This window comes from Sycon ciliatum, chromosome 5 (assembly GCF_964019385.1).
Source record: "Sycon ciliatum chromosome 5, ocSycCili1.1, whole genome shotgun sequence".
Classification (NCBI taxonomy): Eukaryota; Metazoa; Porifera; class Calcarea; order Leucosolenida; family Sycettidae; genus Sycon; species Sycon ciliatum.
The window spans coordinates 17,709,728-17,730,002 of NC_088647.1; the positions used below are offsets into that span (position 1 = coordinate 17,709,728).

Consider the following 20,275-nt stretch of genomic DNA (forward strand, 5'->3'; position numbering starts at 1 on the left):
GCTTGGTGCAAGAGGAGCATGTCTGTCTAACACTTGTAGAAAGCGGCTGGCCCACTCAGTCCACATGACAGTTGGGCTTCCGTCAATTTCACAAAAATCCTGTTGGACCAAATCTGCCTTGAACTGGTCATGATTTATGTTTCGGTAGTGTCGCCGTAGCCCTGAAGTTACAGTACTTCTTACTGGGCTGAGTTGAAATTCACTGAGAACTGCTGCATGGTCACTGAACGCGATGGGGATAACAGTAGCCATATTTAGAGGGTCGAATGTATTGTAAAATTGATCCAGTGTGGTTGGTGCAGAGTTTGCTGAGAACCGAGTCGGCTGGTGAACTCCGGGATATAAACTGTAGCTGGCCACAAGGTCAGATAGATAATGAAGCTGTGGATCTGGAGGTGCTGTTGGATTGGTGTTTATGTTGATGTCGCCACAAATAATCACGTTCTTCCCGGGCATTATAGCTGAATGGAGATGGTCGTCCAGGCAGTCCCAGTATCGAACTGGCTCAGATGGAGGTCGATAAATGGTTCCTATCAAACAAGTTCCAGATTGGCAATGGATTTCTCCCCAGCAGCTCTCAATTGCCGATTCTGTGAGGTCCATTCTCGGCTTGACCAGGAGGGATGCCTTGGAGTACAGGCAGACTCCTCCACCGGCCTGATCTTTTCTGTCTGAGCGCAGTATGTTGAAGCCATCCAAAGCTATCTCTCCATCAGACACGGTGTCGTCTATAGTCTGTTTCAAAAAGATTTACAATCAGGTTTGGGTCTTAAAAAGTATGAAGATAAGGGAAATTTGGACAACAAAGTACATAGAATGGCTTGTTAGGACAAGGCAAATTGTTCTGTGAAGGTTTCGGAACAATTGGAGCAACCGTTAAGGAGTTAGAATTTCGGCCAGGTTTCCGGCCTTTTCCCATGGTTTACAATTTGCCCAGGAAGCCAGTATCGATTTTTTATCAAAACCCACGATTTATCCTTTCCTTTTTGGCGTTGTGGTTATGAATGCTGTCTGCTGACCATGAAGTTGTGAGTTCAAATCCGAACCTCTCAAGTCAAACTTTTTTTTCATTGTTTTGGTGATCAAGCTGGTACAAGACAAAGAAGATGGCTGCACCAAACGACTTGTTGTTGGAGCTCGCGCTTCCTGCCGAACTGACTGACACTTGACTGGCTCACGCCATGCGAACACACCCACAACACTGCAATGGTGTGAGTGAATTATAATGGAAGTCATCGCACTGTAGCTTTTTGAGATTTATTTTAGTATTTCAAGATCGCCAATTTATTTGAATTTAGCAGTCAACGCCGCCTTCTATCAGAGTTCACACGCGTCTGCTTTTCTCAAAATGTCGTCGAAGTCACACGGATAGCTTTGCCAAGTCGCCTTGGGAATGAGTCCGTGTCGATGTCGTTTTCGTCATACGGTGAGTAAATTGCATCGCAGCTCAAAGAAACTATTTTGGTCACAAAACGAATTGGGACTCATGCCGCTCGTCAACATTTACAACACTTTCGTTTCGACATGTCCTCTCTGACTCCATTATCGATACGAGGAAGAACTCGTTTGTTGCAAACCAGACGTACACATGGTACATGACTGTATCAACGTGAGTGAGTTGTCATTTTTCCTGCTTTCGCGCGGAATATTTCTTCGAGTTCACAGTGAGTTTTTCCAGGCAGCGCTCGAGTGCTCATACGGTAAGACGCCAAACTCCGCGGGCGATCGCCAGGATTGCAAATCTTTTTGAAACGGACTGTAGCCAGGTCTCGTTTACACAGATGATGTCAGGACTGTGAAGGTCGGCAAGCCATGCCAGCTCTCCAACTTTGTTCCTCAGGCTCCTAATGTTCAGCAGTAAAATTCGAATTGTTGGAGTTTGCGTTTGCATATTCAGCTCATGAGCAGCAGGGTCGTTGCCTAATCTTCTTCCAGTCATTGCACAGATATATTATCCACATCCTGACTTAGAGATGCAAATGCGTTGCCAACAGTGACACTAAACTTCGCAGCTTGCGTCTCGGGCGGCGAGTCACGCTGATAGCCCCGTGATTTCTGGCCTGGAGTCCGGGCCGGTGCTCCACAGGTGTCATCTAGGATATCGCAATCCACGCCGTATTCGCTCTTACTGTCGTCCGTGCGGCTGCTGCTGCTGTTGGTGGTCGTGGTGCTGCTCTGCGCTGTTTGTTGATCTCCACTGGCATCAGACTGGGTGTACTTATCGAAGTTCCACTCTCTTGTGTACACAGGCCTTGGCCAGAAGCGCTTGTTGCTGAGAAACGATTCGTCCGCTGCACTGGCAACAATACGCGCAGTGGAGGATTTTTCTTTTTGAAATATTTTTACGTCAAACACTTGGACATTGTGGTCAGCCTCAGCTGCTCTTGCTGCGATGAACTCCTTCAGCTGATCTGCAGTAATTGCATGCATCAGATTTCCGACAAACAGGACTCTCTTCTTCGCTGTGGGTTTGGTGGAGGTGATGAGTCGCCATGTGGCGTCCGAATCCTCACTCATCTCTTCAAATTTCGGCAAGCGATCCACACGTGGCGGGGTCAACTCCGAGCTGGGTCCGGGTGTACCATGTGTACGGGAGTTGGACGGCTTGTTGTTTGAGCTGTCAACGTCGGATCTGACACTGCTAGTCAGGTCCATCTCGGGATCAATGGGTCGTGAACTCTCTACGGGTACGGCGGACTGTGAACGACTTTCTGTGCCTGTACTACGTTTCTTTCGATTTCGGCGCTGCCTCTGGCTGGTTGTTTCTTGCTCTCTCTCTAGGTCTGCAATGGCGGAGGAGTTTGATTTACAAGACGCACACGTAACATTGCCGATGTCCAAATTTTGGCACAGGCGAGTGTCGGCCAGGTCCTCTCTCAGCTGGGAAAGTTCGGAGCTCAATCCACTAATCCTTCGTTGATATCGTTTCTCCTGGTCCTGAAGTTGGCTTTCAAGACGAGCTAGAGTTCTCAGCACTTCTACAACATTGTGTTCGATGCCAGGCAATGAGCGAAGCTGTGTATGGACCTGTTCGGCGCTCACCAGCTGCTCAGTGTGATCTGGGCTAGCCATCCCACCCAGGCTGTTGGGGCTAGTCCCCAAAAGCTACCTAAAAACTACAGAAAAACGGGAGCCTCAAAACACGCAACCTACTAGTACTAGTATCTGTACAAGAGATCCCTTGGGTCTGCTCATTCCAGGTGCCACAACAATCATCATGAAATCATCTGCTTGCAGATTATGACAATTCTTGTTTATGCTAGGACCCTCCTAACTCCCATACTTCTCTTCCGTGGTCGGCGTGGTGCCATATATGTAGGACTCAGTATAGAGTCCATGCACTATATGATGTCCAGCACCCTATATAGAGTCCATTGGTCCAAATCCACTATACAGAGTCCAGGAGTCCACTCAGTTTTGATCAGCTTCATCCTGCCGCGCAATCCCCTATAAGGAGTACACATTTTCTACAAGTCCCCTATTCACAGTCCAGGAGTCCAGTTTATCCAGTCACGCCGTCCTGTGTGTACGTGTTGTGCCCGAAAGAGAACAAGCACATTTTCAGTTTTGCTTGCCTCGTGGCAGCGCATTCCTTTCTTCACTTCAGCCATGGCTAGCTGCCAGTTCCGCTGTGCAGTTGCTGACAGTAATCTGTCTCGAGATAACCAAGGAGGATAAGGAGACGTTCAAAATCAAATCTGGAAAGCGTCTTGTGGTTCTCTGAAGACGTTTCATCAGTGCGCGGGATGAAAGCAGAAATTGCAGAACGAGAAAAGTTCAGCACAGTTCAAATCTGACGAGTCAGGTACACTGACACTCTCTTTCGTTCGACGCCACAAGGATTCCCTGTTTGGCTGGCCATTGCTGCCAGTAAGACGTTTGAACGGTTTCATCAGAGCGAGGGATGAAAGCAGAAACGGCGAAAGAGAAATGTTCAGCACAGTTCCAATTTGACGAGTCCGAGATACACTGACACTCTCTTTCGTTCGACGCCACAAGGATACCCCTGTTTGTCTGGACAAGAGCTGCCTTTACCACCGTGTCAAAAGGCTGTCCAACTACATGGCAGGACGAAGACTGAGGTAAGGAAGCTTTTACTCGTTTCGATTGGTCTGCTGTTCTGTCGTTATGCTTGAATTTTTTTCCATTTTCAAGGAGCGTATCGCGTTTGTTTGATGTTGCTTGAATGAATGCCCTAAAAGTAATCAACCACTTCGTAATAGTCCTCAAGGACTGCAAGGACTTTGCATCAATCGTATACGATCGTCTAGCTATCATCAATTATTGGAAAGGCTTCCTGTCTGAAGCCTTTCCATACTGGTACTCGATGTTCCAGTTTTGTGACACGAGAATGGCACGAGAATTAGTGTACCGCTGAGTGTACCGCTATACACGTGGTCGACACGTAGTCGACACGTTGTTGATACTTTTGTGACACGTGACCCCGTCAACGGTCTGCTTTGTGCCAATGCCACTCGGTAAACGCCGATGTCGCGTACGACAAAGACGACTATCCCGTACGCGAAATAGTTGAGAACTGCATGACGTGGACCTGACGGCAAGGACAACTGCGAGGAGGCCCCTTTCGGAACCCCTGACGGGAAGGAGAACTGCAGAAGTCGACGAAGTCGAACGAGGGCCCCTTTCGGTACCCCTGACGGGAAGGAGAACTGCAGAAGTCGACGAAGTCGAACGAGGAGGCCCCTTTTCCGTACCCCGTACTGCAAAGTGCCATTGATGGATACCTTTTGCACCTGGAACGACCCCTTAAACGCTGTCGCGGCGACTATCCCGTACGCGAAATAGTTGAGAACTGCTGACGTGGACCTTTTGCACCTGGAACGGCCCCGTAAACGCTGTCGTGTCGGCGGAGTGAATGTGCAGGGTACTACACGTGTGGGGTGAAAAGAATTGCTGCAAAGACGTCCCCTCTACTAGGCTCTAGGCCTTTGCCTTTGGAGACATCGTCGGCGAACTGAATGCGCAGGGCGAAAAGAATTGCTGCAAAGACGTCCGCTCTAGGCCTTTGGAGACATCGTGGGAACTCCTTCCGGTACTATACAAACTGCTGACGTGGCCGTGGACATGTACATGGAGAGTCATGGTGGGACTTCATGTACATGGATACATGGTGGGAATTCCTTCCGGCACCCCCGTACCGCAAAGCCAACGGTGGGGAAGGAGAAGTGCAGACGTGCAGGAAGACGAACGAGGAGGAACCAGGACGAGCGAGCAATGGCAGGACTAGCTGGACCGTAAGTAATAGCTGAATTGTGCATGAAAACTTGACACCCATGCGGCACTCGCCACTTGCCACTGCATATTTCTTGTCCACTAACAATGTCTCTCCTCTGCCCCCTGTGTGTCCACGGCCCTGTTTCTGAATTGGCCCGATGAATCGAATGTCTTCCGCAACTGGAACGGCCCCGTGAACGCTGTCGCGTCGGCGACTGAATGCGCAGGAGGGAAAATATTGCTGCGAAGACGTCTCCTCTAGACGACGGTAAGGCACCCCATTGATATGTTGCCAGTGTGTGCCAGGGTATCGCGCGATGGTGAATGAGGAATGATGAAGGGTACGGTGGGACTGTAGACCTGTTACCTTCTGCTAACACGTTATCAGGTGGAGAGTGTCTTGTACTCACGTTATCAGGCGGCACTCGCCACTTGCCACTGCATATTTCTTGTCCACTAACAATGTCTCTCCTCTGCCCCCTGTGTGTCCACGGCCCTGTTTCTGAATTGGCCCGATGAATCGAATGTCTTCCGCAACTGGAACGGCCCCGTGAACGCTGTCGCGTCGGCGACTGAATGCGCAGGAGGGAAAATATTGCTGCGAAGACGTCTCCTCTAGACGACGGTAAGGCACCCCATTGATATGTTGCCAGTGTGTGCCAGGGTATCGCGCGATGGTGAATGAGGAATGATGAAGGGTACGGTGGGACTGTAGACCTGTTACCTTCTGCTAACACGTTATCAGGTGGAGAGTGTCTTGTACTCACGTTATCAGGTCGAGAGCGTATTGTAGTCACTCTCTCTATTCCTGTACTTCATTACGTTTAAGGTGTACGTATAACTTCTCAAAAAAAATTGAATGGTCCACAGTCGTGTCGGAAGGGTACGGTGGGACTGTAGACATGTTACCTTCTAACACGTTATCAGGTGGAGAGTGTCTTGTACTCACGTTATCACTATATCAGGTCGAGAGCGTATTGCAGTCACTCTCTCTATTCCTGTACTTCATTACGTTTCAGGTGTACGTATAACTTTTCCAAAAAATATAATGGTTCACGTCTTCAGATAGAGAGCGTATTGCACCCACTGTCTAGTCTCTGTAGTGCATTGAGATTTTGTTGATCGAACATGAAATGGATACACAGACAAAGCCAGGCCAAGTACATGGCGAGATGTCGCCAGAAGAACGTCTTCAGGTAGAGAGCGTATTGCACCCACAGTCTAGTCGATTTTGTGGATCGCACATGAAATGGATACACAGACAAAGCAGGCCAAGTACATGAGAGAGTGGACGATGTGCAGATCGACACGGCCTGCGGGTACTTCATTCTTTTTCTTCTTGCTGTTGCTGCTGTCCCTGCAGAGGCTGTTTGTTGTTGCTGTGTGCGTGTGTATGTGGGTGTGCATGTGACTGAGGTGTGTTAGGGGTGGGAGCACGTATGGTGTGGCTGCACACAGGAGTGAGAAAGAGAGTAAAAAAGAAAGCTAGGATAAAAGTTAATCACTGCAAAAACATTGCCAAGTATGTGAGCACTTTGGACTTGACAGAAGAGTGCACGGGCGACGTTGACAAAACATACCGCAGTGACTGTCACTATCATGACAGCAGGGCACATCGCACGCAGCATCGCAGATCGTGTCGAATTGCGCATCATAATATTGCAAAATTGCTCCTGTGCATGCAAGTGGATTTCATTGCACTTCTCAGTTTGAGAAATGCTCGATTATGACAATTCTCCGTGTGAGTGCACTAGCCCTGAACAGACATGTAGGTGAACCGTTTGTGGTGTCTCATAGCCTACCTCACGACCTTCTGCTTTCTTTCTTCATCACTTGTATCTTGCAGGTATATCATCCCGTGACGACCACATTGAAGTCTGAATTTGAAGTGTGAAGATGCTTCAGCAACCACATCGTACTTTTCCATTGCTTTCATTGTGCTTCTACTGTGCATGTGTGTAACTTGTGGGGTAAACATGTGATGACATTGTATGCTGGCGACACGGTCAGATGTTCATGCGTCTAACGTACACCTGCATGTTATGCATTGAAAAGGGTTTGCCACTTGCGATCCTGGGACGAGTATCAGGTCCGCTTTGTCCTGTGTGGGCTGTATCAGATTGCTGTTCACTTCTCTATCTGTTGGATATGTGACTTTCTGCAAGTTTCTGCTGTATGATGGCCACGTCCTTGCTTGTCACTTTGTATGATATTACATTCTGTATTCGCTGCTTCCATGGCATGGTCTGCAAACTGCAATCCTTGGGCAAATGTCATGTTTGCTATGTTGTGCTTTGGCCGTCAGCTTGTCTACACGCTGTAGTTGAATTATTTTTGTTTCACAACTGACTTCCTCAAGTACGGTGGCCACTGCTTTGCATGGCATTATACATGAAGAATTTCCTGTTTGTGCCGTGTGCATGTGCGTATGTGTGCGTGGCCACGTGTGTGTGCCGTGTGCATACACATGTTTGTGTATCTGTGTGCGGGGTAGCAAAGCGGGGAGGGCTGGTATGTATCAGTGTGTTATTGCAGTCGCATGGCTACATACAGTACATCGCGCGCGTGGTCATCATGTTTACCTTCGGGGTTGGGGTGGGGAGGGAACGGAAAAAGAGCTGAAATTATCCATATAAAAATCGCTCTGTGAGCGGTTTTGAAAAGCCTTTACTGGTACTGCCCCGTCGTAAAAGTAAGAAATTAGAACTGGCCCATTGTTCCCCCAAATGCGAACTGATCCACCTAAATCGCGAATGACGGGACCCGAACGCACCAGTAGCACGAGGTTCCTACCTGTGGATGCAGATGGGGACGTTGGTCCGGACCATAGGCCATGTACTGTACTAGCGGTAGGCTTCCCTATCAAAATAATAAATTCTACTACTACTACTGGTGTTACCCTATGATAATTGCCGTGATCCTGTGCCCTCCCGACCTCGTGCTACTGGTGCGTTCGGGTCCCGTCATTCGCGATTTAGGTGGATCAGTTCGCATTTGGGGGAACAATGGGCCAGTTCTAATTTCTTACTTTTACGACGGGGCAGTACCAGTAAAGGCTTTTCAAAACCGCTCACAGAGCGATTTTTATATGGATAATTATAATTATTTCATGAGAAATGTATTTTTATCCCTGTGATAATTATGTGAAACTCCACGACACTCTTCCTCTAGTATGATGTCAAATACAATGGGATCCACAAACGCAGTGCCAGTGTACTAGTAGTAGTAGGAGGATTGCTTGTTTGCCAATGACAAGAAAAAGCTTCTCAAGCTAATACTTGTATTCCCTGAAGTAACCGTTTTGATGTCACGAACATGACATTGTGATGTTGGTGTGTCTGTGCGTCTTGAGTGTGCACAAACGATCTTATTCCTCGTATTACTAATAGATTATTGTCCCCACCGTCACCTGTTCACAGGTCTTGGAGTGGATTGATTTTCATTGAGCATCACATTCGTTGAGAACTTGGTTGTTGTGTGCTCCCATGCATCATTACGGTAATAAGCGTACCCGTGTGCTGTCTATTTGTTGCAGGTGTGCTGATCTTCAGAAGCTTGCGGAACTGAGTGCTGCTGAACATTTGCATGGCCATGAGCAAGGGTGAAGCTTGCTATTGCACTCTCAGCATGTGCTAGTATTATGCTGACCACTGCACTATGTTACTCTCTTACACTACTACGTGTATGTAAACGTGCGTGTACCCGTCCCTGTATGCATTCGTTTCGTATAATTATTTGTTATCCCTCTTGACTTTACGTGTAAATGGGTGGACGTTTGTATGGCTGTTGGAGTTGCGCGTGTATTGTGTCTCTACTCTTTTCTTGGTGTTTTCTTGGCGTTGTGTAAGTTTGTGTGTGTGTGTGTGTGTGTGTGTGTGTGTGTGTGTGTGTGTGTGTGTGTGTGCGTGTGTGTGTGTGTGTGTGCGCGCGCGCGCAATAATTTGAAAACAAATAATTAATCCTGGGCTCTCCATTATTCTATTTCGATTCTTGTTTTTTCCTAGGTATTTTCTTGGCGTTGTGTGGGTGTGTGCATGTGTGTGTGCGTGCACAATAATTTGGCAACACTACATGATTGAGATATTTTAATTTGCAGCGTCTGCGAAGAGACCACTTGATTTGAGGATGGTGTTTGTAGGCTTTTTCATGTAATGAAGTGGCTGCAGCGGCGCCTCAATACATATTTTTTTCTTGAGAAGTGAATGATGTAAAGGATTAAAGGGAGAGGCCGTTTTCTGGTTAATATTCACTGCTTACAGCAGATCCTATGTCTAATTTCGAACTCGTTAGGGGATGCTTGCTTAATTGGCTGGACTTTATACAGAGTGTTGTCCACATAAAGAATCTTTAATCTTTATAGTTGATTTCAAAGTTTGGACTCCGTACAGTTGATTTTGGACCAATGGACTCTATATAGGGGTGAAGCCAATTGGCTGGACTCTATACAGGGAGTGATGTCCATCTAAACTTTGAGCTCACAGTTGATTCCAAGTTTGGACTCTGTACAGTGGATTTTGGACCAATGGACTCTATATAGGGGTTGGACATCATATAGGGGCTGGACGCTCTACTGAGTCCAACATATATATTTGGTGAAAAACGGTACACTGTACATCATCTGCATGTACATTTCATCTGGTACGGAGTGAAGATTCTGCTTGCCACGAGTTGCATTATGTACTTCTTAAAGCAGACCCTTGAGCACCATATTTGAGCTGCCTCGACTGGCCTTGATTGCGTAGTTTTTAAAATGATGTATGGAGGCAGTAAAATACAGAGTAAAGAGAAGGCAGCTTTCGCAGGTTTCTTGTTGGTGATACAACCCATTGAACTCAGCCTCCTGCGTGTGAATGTTGTTTTAAAAGTAAGTTTTACCAGCATAATAATAATTAGTGGTGTGCAAGGGTATTCGGGTACCCGTGCTAACTTGTTACCCGTGAGGACCTCGGGTAGACGGGTACAGAATAGTGCCCGAAAACCCGAAGGCGCAGATGACATCATGCACAGTGCACGTGTGCAAATTCATATAATACACTGCATGTCAACCCAGTGACAGTGTGTAAGGGAAGGGATGCATTGTGGTGTTACCATGGAACATTTACCCGGTCGGGGTACCTGTGCTACCCGTGGGAAACTACCCGAAGCCGATACCCGAAGAAAATGCCACCCGCCTCAGCCCTAATAATAATATTATGAAGTAATATGCACTCTTCTTGCTCCTACATGGTGTGACGGGCTTAGTCATCATTCGCCATGAGAACTTCCAGGACATCGCGAGTTCCTAGAAACAACTGCCATGCAAAGGATGAGCTCTTGCCGACTGAAAGGCTACAAGCAGCCTACTTGGTACTGTTTGGTTCACGATTCCGTATACTAGTATGCAATTACTCACACACTAATGACCTCTCTCCCATGTATGCATGTACACACACACACACACACACCTCAGACCTCAGACCTCAGACATGCCCATCGCGGAAGCGATGATAGCGAACAGCTATGTTAGACATAGCAACTTGTGCTGGGATTACACCATTCCAACAGCTTGCAAGGCTGATGAATTGACCGCCACTATTTTTAGCCTGGTATCCACCACACAGCTGCTTGAAGTGACTTTTTCTCTTTTTCACACACACACACACACACACACACACACACACACACACACACACACACACACACACACACACACACACACACACACACACACTCATACACGAATTACTGCATGCAATTCTTTTCCGCTTCTCGCTACTCTACTTCACTAGTACTCTAACTACTTGCTCCCACACTCTCCCCGCACAAGTTTCCGCATTACCGTATTCCCGTATTATCCGTTGGCCTGGGTAGCTACATTCGTGCTCTCGTCCATTCATTGCGATCACCTGTTCTCTCTCTCTCTCTCTCGAATCCTCCCTCTCGAATCATCTTGAATCCTTCTTGCGAGAGCAATTCAGAACCTCGTCGATCCGTCTTCTTGTGTGTGCAGAGAGACTTGCTGTACTACAGAACTGTAAATGTTGGCGTTTTCTGAATCTGGACCAGTTCGCGAAGAAATATTTTAGCGATTCGAGTTTCAGAGTTGACAGACAAAAGATGACTGGTACTGTACTGTACATGCAAAATTTCGATTTGCATGGCTAAACTAGCGAAAACACACTTTCGCTAAAATTGCTCAAATATCACCGGCGCAAAACTTAGTCATCACACAAGTTTACAGTACACAGTTACTATGCCCACCAGTTTGTGCACTTACTTGAAGGCATGTCCACCACCAACACAGACTGACACATTCGGGTGTCCGTATCCAACCAGGGTGTCCACGACAAAGTTACGATCCGGTGGCATTGTGTAGAGGCAGGTCTTGACCTGGGCCTTTGGGCCGTATCCCTAAGGACGAGATTCAAATTGGTAAAAAACCCAATCGCACACATGCACATGCACACACACACACACACACACACACACACACACACACACACACACACACACACGCACGCACGCACGCACGCACGCACGCACACACACACACCACACACACACACACACACACACACACACACATACACACACACACGCACACACACATACACACACATAAACGGGCAGCATGTTTTCATCATACTCGGACTTCCTTCTTACAGATGTTAGACTGTGTATTCAGAATGGGAATATTTAGATCTATGCACTGATTGGACGCGTTCTACTCATAGTTTACTGTATTTGCAAAAGTACCATATCTCTGCGCTCCAGTGAGAATAGTTTGTTGGTTGATGTGAGCACAACAAAGCTTTCCTTTCTGTACCTTGGGTAAGAAACGCTTGACAAATGTGTCCGTTTTCTCCATGTTGAGCTCATCCGGTGTGAAGCTTCTCTGATCGGCCGTCACCTCTGCTCCGCCATTATCAATGCCCACCTTCAGGGCTATGACGCCATGGATGGGCATGGCATAGTAGCACATGTTGCACATCATCCACATAACTACTGGAAACCTGCACCGACACAACGCATTCATGGGTTGAGGGAATTGAAAAGGGAAAAAAAGGAGAAAAAAACAAAAAAAACAGGAGTGATTGGTCATATCGGAATATCGCACCAATGTTACTGACAAGTGCTTTTTCCTCTCGCCATATCAAAATGAACCATTGAGCATTAGTAAGCGGGTCGACACTATAATTGTTTGACGTTATCACACATGTACTGACGTAAATCAGCTGGAACCCCTGTCAGAATGGCGTCTCTCATACCCACAACCAAGCCGAGGTACTAATCACTTGCAAAAGTGCTTAGCACCGCGAGGGCTGAGCCAAACGACACAAGCAACTGTTCCATTGCAAACTTCGGTACCAGCATAGCCCTGTAAAGTGAGTAAGTAATGTTCTCACGTCCGCGTTACAACTGGCTATACAAATGCGTTGAGAAACACAACCAGCTTAGGCATGGTGGCGGCCTGGCACGAGCGAAACACGCCCTGTACTAAAATTAAAAATATATCCGTCAAACTTTGATTAGGCTGCATGCGGACTGCTGAGAGAACTGGACCACTGGTCCTACTTTGCAGGCATGAAGTCTTGGATGTTCGGCGTGGCATAGTAATGCACTTGTTCCTGGGTGACTTTCAGCGGGAGAGTAACACCAAAGCTGCCAAGCATCTGCGTGAGGTGAGTGCATGATCCAAATCATCAGAAAGGGGGACAAGAAGCGAAGTGCACGACAAACGGAGAACCGTCAGTCGAGCAGGTTGTAATACAAATCGTGTATGCTCACGCTGTATATGTACAACTGTAGGCCATGGAGCTATTCTGTAGTAGTCAGCTCTCACTAACCTGCGTATTTTGGCAAGATTTCAGCAACTGTTTCTAACTCAGTATCTATCGCTGTGTCACATGCCACACAGCATCCTGACTACAGTACATTGATTCAGAAAAATGGTCATCTTGCTTTTGCCGGCCACTAACATCAACGATTGACCTGTTTGAGATTTGTTATTGCCATGCAGTATGGAAAGCTCTTCCGATTATTACGTTTTTGGTGTCTTTCACGAAAAGGTGGACCATAAGAATTTCCAGTTTTTGGTCAGGTTTTGAATGTTTCGGTCGGGTTTAGCACATCCTTGTCCCAACCCATTTCCGGCAGAAATATAATCTGGTGTCGAGCCTAAAGTTTGGTTTAAATTGAATTTCAAAAGTTCAAATGTCCAGAGGTCAATTCTTTATGAATGGATTGTAGTCATTCATCGGTTGTGCGTCGGCAGATAACATTGCGTTGTATTTCCCAGGATCTCCCCAGCCTATTGAGATGATGAGCAGTCACAAACACCTAGGAGTAGTGATTGATTCTGCTCTTTCGTGGTCGGAACATATGAATTCTGTGCGTTGTCGTACCAGCTCTGCTCTTGGAGCCTTGCTCTCTCATTTTCCCATCTCCCAAACAGTTGCAAGATTCTATTCTACCGATGCTATATTCTGCCTTTATTTGATTACGCTGACAAAGCATGGTGTGGTCTTAGTGCAGCTGCTGTTTCCAAGCTTGAAATTCACCATAGAAAAATAATTAAACGGCTATTTGGAAAATCCCTCATGCATAACAGTAAGCATATAATATTATACTCTCTCGTAGCCTCCTCTCCACTTGCTGATAGATGCCAAGCACACCTGTGTGGACTCGTTCAGAGAATTTATCATATATGGGAACTGTCACCACATTTTTCTTTGTCTTATCTTGTAGTTCCTTAGCTCCTGATCACGATGGTGCTGGACTTCGTTTTTGACGACGAATATACGCGTGGAGGTCAAGTCCGGCGTGACGTCACTCGGCACTTCGGGACAATTTTGGGCACCTTCTTTTCAAGTTTTCACCCACTTCCGGTCATCGCAGAGAAAACGAATAACACCAACGTGATCAGGAGCCAAGGAACTACAAGATAAGACAAAGAATTGTTTTGGTGACAGTTCCCCTTTGAAGCAAATTCCCAGGCACTTCAAGAAATATGATTGGTTCCAGGGAGAGAGAAATACAAGACACCAGGTATCATTACCTTCCCCTCGATTGTCCCTAATGATCGAATCACCTGTCTTTATGGCTTACACATTTGGCTCAAACTCTCTTATAATATTCACTGTTCACAGTCTCTCTCAGCTTTCAAGGATGCATTTCAGCTAAAATAGTATTGTGCTACCTGCTGTTGACACATGGTGACACCTCCCTTCCTTTTCTTCTTTGATGCTATTTTCCGTGGTTGGATTCACCCTCCCTTTCTTGTATTGGCTATGTATTATTATGTGCCATGAAGTGGAGACGATAAATAAATTAAAAAAGAATTCAACTGGGCACTGAGCACAATTACCTGGTTACTCCATGCCCCGGAAGTGATGATGATCTTCTCGGCTGTCAGCTTTCCACAGCTGGTCTCAATCTCGTAGGTCGAGTTACTCTGCTGTTTAATTTTCAACACCTTGGAGAAATGCAACAACAACAAGCACGGTGAAAAGCATTAAAAAAAAAGCACAGCACCATGCATCCCATCGATCAACCCGCCTGGAGGAGTCGGAAGCAAACTGCATGTTTCCAGTGAGAAGGGTGTGCGTATACATACAGATCATAAAAGATGTGTGACACTATAAATTATTAATTTTCTGGCAAAAAGGGTCTGGCGTGGCTCATTGAAGCACTGCAATTCAGCTTAAAAGCTAGCTTGTATGAAAAATTGCATTTGCATGATGGCTTCACGACTGATTGAATATCGACTGGCACGAAGACTCGCAGAAAAGTGACAACAACGAAACAAAGATTGCTCCAGGCGCAAGACAAGCTCTGACCTTGCAGCTGTCAACAACCGTCGCCCCGCGCTGTCTTGCTAGAGCTACGTGAACAGCATTGGCCTGTGCAGCATCCACATAGCCAGCTTCAGGGTCAACCATAGCCTCAACGGAGTTGTCAACATTGAACTGCGGATAGCGTTGGCTTAACTCAGTACCAGTTATGTGTTCGTACCTTCACACAACAGATGAGACATAAGCAATACATGTACTGCAATGTATATCTATATTATAGCCTGCATCAGGTAGCCAATTTCAAACAAACCTAGGTGGTATACTCAGGCTAATATGGCGATGATATGCTAGAGGAGTGTTAGAAGGACAACGAAAGCTACTTTAAAGCTCTTTGCTGCCGGTGCTACCAGCAACTGTTTGATGAGCTTACTTCATGCCTTGCTTGATGGCAGCCTCTATTGTCTTCACCATGAATGGACTGCCTTTCTCTGTGATCTGTATGCCTCCGCAGTGATCGACAAGCTTGTGCTCGGCGTCCTGCTCCACTATGTGCCATCTGCACGACAGCAATGCACGCACACGCACACACACATACACATTCACACATAATATATACACACGTCGCAGATTGAGTATACACACACACACACACACACACACACAGATTGATGCATCCACAAATCAGACGAAAGCTCAGTACTACTCTACTCATCAGCAAATGACGGAAACACAACAGCCCAAAGTATGCACCATCACATCGGGCATTGAAGGCGACGAGAGCATACCGTAGAATCCCTCGCATAAGCCCCTGGGCTTATCTGTTTCACAAGGATATTTTGGTGGGCTTATACGCGGACATGGGCTTATACGCCGACACCAAAATTGTGCTATTGAAAAGACAGTTTAAGTACCAAGGAAGTGAGAAGTACATTGCTGAAAATCTCTGTGCAAACAAAAACAATCGATGATTGTGTGATTTATGACTGATATGACGTTGACTGATATTGTACAAAAAAATAGACAAATAAATAATAATAATTTACATGACACGTACATGGCACGACCTAGGCCCATGGGCTTGTAAAACGAAGCTTCGCTATGTTCGAACTTGGCCTGGGCTTATGCGCGAGCATGGGCGGGTGGGCTTATCCGCGGGATTCTACGGTACAGGTTGCCTGGTGACAACCAGGAATATCAGGAAAACGGGACATGAGGACTGTGCAGACATGGCCTATGCTGAGAACTGCACTTCTCCACTATCTATGCCAAGAACTTTGTGGCTGTGCTGCACCTGTCGAGCTGCAGAAACGACATGATAGGAAGCACAGGCTTCCTTTCCCATTTCGGAGTTCTTCGTTAAAAGTTTTTTTAACCAGTGGTTGAAAAGATTGACTTACGCATCCATAGCCTCCATTGCCAGCTTTGTGTAAGTCTCCACATGGTACGTTAGACGCCTGAAGAAAACGCAATAATACAAGCTCCTCTCAGCAAAGAGTGACGGAAAAATGCGATGTGCTTGGACCACCAGCAGGTAGGGACAAACAATGATCTTGCATGACCCTTTTTTAAACCGCAGAATCTTAAAAGAACAAAAAATTAGCACCATCCTGCACTCAACACACATCAATTCATAAAAGCTGTACATTGACCATCCCGTACACTATTCGCGAGTAATCCTGGGAGCCGCCATTGCAGTGTCCCAGCTCGAACTGCTCCAGACCCAGAATTCCTGCAGTACATGAACCAGAAAGAAAAGTGGATTCAGTCGCTTTGCCACACACTCTTGTACTAGGCTTATTGCAGCGTGCGGATCAAATTTTCACCTGTTGTAGTCTTCGGGGAGCCGAGTCAAATTGTCTTGGTCCGAGGAAGCTGAGACGCTCCCTTCCTCCTCGCATTTCCACCGAAACTGGGTGATTGCGCCCTACTAGATGGGAATTTGTATGGAAAATGTCACTAAAAGCGCCATTTCGTTCTTATAAAAGCACGGATGACCGCAATTAGCCCATATGTTGTAGTCTTTTGGACGCTGAGTCGACTGGTTTTGGTTCGAAAAGGCTGCGATGCAGCGTCCAGCACTTGTTCCCAATCCGGCGAACCCAGGCTGAGTAAGCAGTCATGTGCTCGTGCGTACACCAGTCGCCTACTCACCGTGCCTGCAGGTTACAACTTTCACACCAAGGTCCAAGTCAAAGGGTCAAAGGTTCAACTCGAGTGACAGGAACGCTGTAAAAAGTCGCACTGCCTGCGGGCACAGTGACCAGGCGACTGGTGTACGCATGAGCACGTGACCGCTTACTCAGCCGGGTTCGATTGGGATTAAGGGCCGAACGCTGCATTGCAGCCTTTTCGGACTAAAACCAGTTGACTCAGCGTCGAAAAGTCTACAACATGCGGACCAATCGCGGTCATCCATGCTTTTATAAGAATGAAATGGCGCTTTTAGTGACATTTTGCATACAAATCCCCATCTACTGTCGTGGACTTGGAAATCCAGTCGATTGACCGGGGCCGGCGCCCTCAGCGCGTACAGAACGTTGCAGGCAGTGCACGTTGATCTGATGCGACCAGCGCGCTGCAGCGCATAAATGAATGTGTGAATGGACCGGGCCGGTATGCGTACTCACGGCTGCATGGCCAGCGCCCTGGGGCCGCTAGACGTGCGACCGGATTTCCATGTCCACGACAGTAGTAGGGCGCAGTCACCCAGTTTCGGTGGAAGTGCGTGAGTTCGATTGGAAATAAAGGAGGAAGGGAGCGTCTCAGCTTCCTCGGACCAAGACCATTCGACTCAGCACCCCGAAGACTACAACTGGTGAAGAATCAAAATTTCACCAGTTGTAGTCTTCGGGGTGCTGAGTCGAATGGTCGTGGTCCGAGGAAGCTGAGACGCTCCCTTCCTACTTGAATCCCAATCGAACTCGCGCACTTCCACCGAAACTGGGTGACTGCGCCCTACAAGATGGGGATTTGTATGCAAAATGTCACTAAAAGCGCCATTTCGTTCTTATAAAAGTATGGATGACCGCGATTGGCCCATATGTTGTAGTCTTTTGACTTTTGGACGCTGAGTTGATTGGTTTTGGTCCGAAAAGGCTGCGATGCAGCGTTCCTCCTTTATTCCCAATCGAACATGGTTGAACAAGCGGTCACGTGCTCCTGCGTACACCAGTCACCTGGTCACCGTGCCTGCAGGGTACAACTTACTAGCCTGTTTGACCTTTTTTGGGTGCAGTCCTGTCACTCGAGTTGAACTCGAGTTGAACCTTGGTGTGAAAGTTGTCGCCTGCTGGCGTGGTGACCAGGTGATTTGGGCACCCAGGAGCACGTGACCGCTTCTTCAACCATGTTCGATTGGGAATAAAGGAGGAACGTTGCATCGCAGCCTTTTCGGACCAAAACCAGTCGACTCAGCGTCCAAAAGACTACAACATATGGGCCAATCGTGGTCACCCGTGCTTTTATAAGAACGAAATGGCGCTTTTAGTGACATTTTGCATACAAATCCCCATCTAGTAGGGCGCAGTCACCCAGTTTCGGTGGAAGTGTGCGAGTTCGATTGGGATTCAAGTAGGAAGGGAGCGTCTCAGCTTTCTCGGACCAAGACCATTCGACTCAGCACCTCGAAGACTACAACTGGTGAAATTTTAATTTTTGCCTTAACTTCCCCTTTAACTACAATCAGTTTCAAAAGATTAGCAGTCCTGGCGATCACCCGGGGAGTTTGCCGTCTTACGGAATGAGCGCTCGAGCACTACAGTACCTGGAAAAACTCGCTGTGAACTCGAAGAAATATTCCGCGCGAACGCATGAAAAATGACAGCACCGGAAAACCCCATGCTCACGCTTCCGCTGCCTGTGAATCCCGCGACAGGTGGTCATGGTGGTTGTCGGTTGAAAGCCCGAGAGCAATTATGCACAGGTGACCACCGAGAGATTCAGACAATCGGATCTACAAGGACGTAGGACTAAGGTACTTACGTTTCGTCTGTCCCAAGGTCCGTGCTAACCAGTAGAGCGTTCCGCTGCCAATACCGCCGCAACCCACCACCACGTAGTCGTAATGGCCGTCAAGCGTTCCGGTGCAGCTGCCGGTAGGAGAAGACATTGTTTGCCGCTGAGCTAATTGCACAAGTCCGTACTTCACCAATGTAGATCTACCTTCAAGTAACTAAGGGGTCGTCCATAATTATCGAACTTTTTTCACAAAACGAAATAATTTCGTTATGGGGTGGGAGGGGGTTGACCAATTTCGTTTCAGAAAACATTGATACATGTGCATGCCCATAGGAGCAGTTACACACTTGCAACTTTTGTTGTATTATGCATGCATATGTCAAACTTTTTTACGTTCTGAGGGGGAGGGAGGGAGGGGTTGGGTCTAAACTAAAATAATTCGTTTGGTGAAAAACGTTCGATAATTACGGACGGCCCCTAACTTAGTTTACTGTATGAATCCAGTCAGTGCAGCAGGGCGCGAGCAACAAGGCCAGCGCTGAAAGGTGCGCACTGCCAGGCCTGTGCGGGGAAGTAGCAACAAAGAAACCTAGCTGTTTGACTATGGCCTGGCACTACAACTGCATGCACCCGATCGATAGCGAGCTTTCCACCGCGACAACGGGAGTAACAGTTGCACGGCATACGTGACTTGATTTCATGCTTCCATTCCCGGAGCTCTCACGACTGCTTCGCCTCCGCTGGCTCCAGGTGCTGGGCACTATAAAGTATAATGCAGCTCTCCTACCCTACGGTAGTTTTGCTACACAGCTGTCCCGGACTTAGCTACCCATGCCAACTGACTTTGGTTCGAAAAGGCTGCGACTTGTCAAGTAATCATGGTAATAGTTGATCAAGAGGCTACTTCTGAAGTGGTCCTTTTGAGTTCTTTAATGACTTTATTCTCACGATGGCATCATCGCCAATAATAAAGTCCTTTGCTTTTGATGTTGTGCACTCGACGGAAATGCTCCGAGCTATGAAGTATGATACCGGTACTTTCACCACGTTCTTCAACAGTACTAGGGACCTGCCGATTATGCTCGAAAAGGTGGCAGATTCTGCTCGAAAAGCAGTGAAATTGGCAAAACCATACAAACCTTATGGCGGGCAATTCCTCGAATTCTGCTCCATTCTTTATCCACATACCAAACATGCACGAAACTTACCAGAAAAAGTACCGAATTCTGCCAATTTTTCTGCCGGCAGAATCCGCCGGACCCTATCTTCAACCCCCCCCCCCCCCCAGCCCCATGTCGGTTAGTGTGACT

The 20,275-nt window shown here is 47.2% G+C and overlaps 1 protein-coding gene across 1 annotated transcript in view; it reads right to left on the reverse strand.

The window, feature by feature from the left end:
* LOC135817887 (monomeric sarcosine oxidase-like) overlaps window positions 1-19,411 on the reverse strand; it is a 22,200-nt gene extending 2,789 nt beyond the window's left edge. The window contains exons 1-9 of the mRNA XM_065331174.1: window positions 18,990-19,411; window positions 16,668-16,737; window positions 16,406-16,462; window positions 15,439-15,564; window positions 15,054-15,228; window positions 14,582-14,689; window positions 12,790-12,887; window positions 12,041-12,227; window positions 11,492-11,625 (exon numbers count right to left, since the gene is read on the reverse strand). Of these exons, the coding sequence (XP_065187246.1) occupies window positions 11,492-11,625; window positions 12,041-12,227; window positions 12,790-12,887; window positions 14,582-14,689; window positions 15,054-15,228; window positions 15,439-15,564; window positions 16,406-16,462; window positions 16,668-16,737; window positions 18,990-19,116 (1,082 nt within the window). The 5' untranslated portion in view covers window positions 19,117-19,411. The remainder of the gene's footprint in view (window positions 1-11,491; window positions 11,626-12,040; window positions 12,228-12,789; window positions 12,888-14,581; window positions 14,690-15,053; window positions 15,229-15,438; window positions 15,565-16,405; window positions 16,463-16,667; window positions 16,738-18,989) is intronic.
* Window positions 19,412-20,275: the final 864 nt, after the last annotated feature.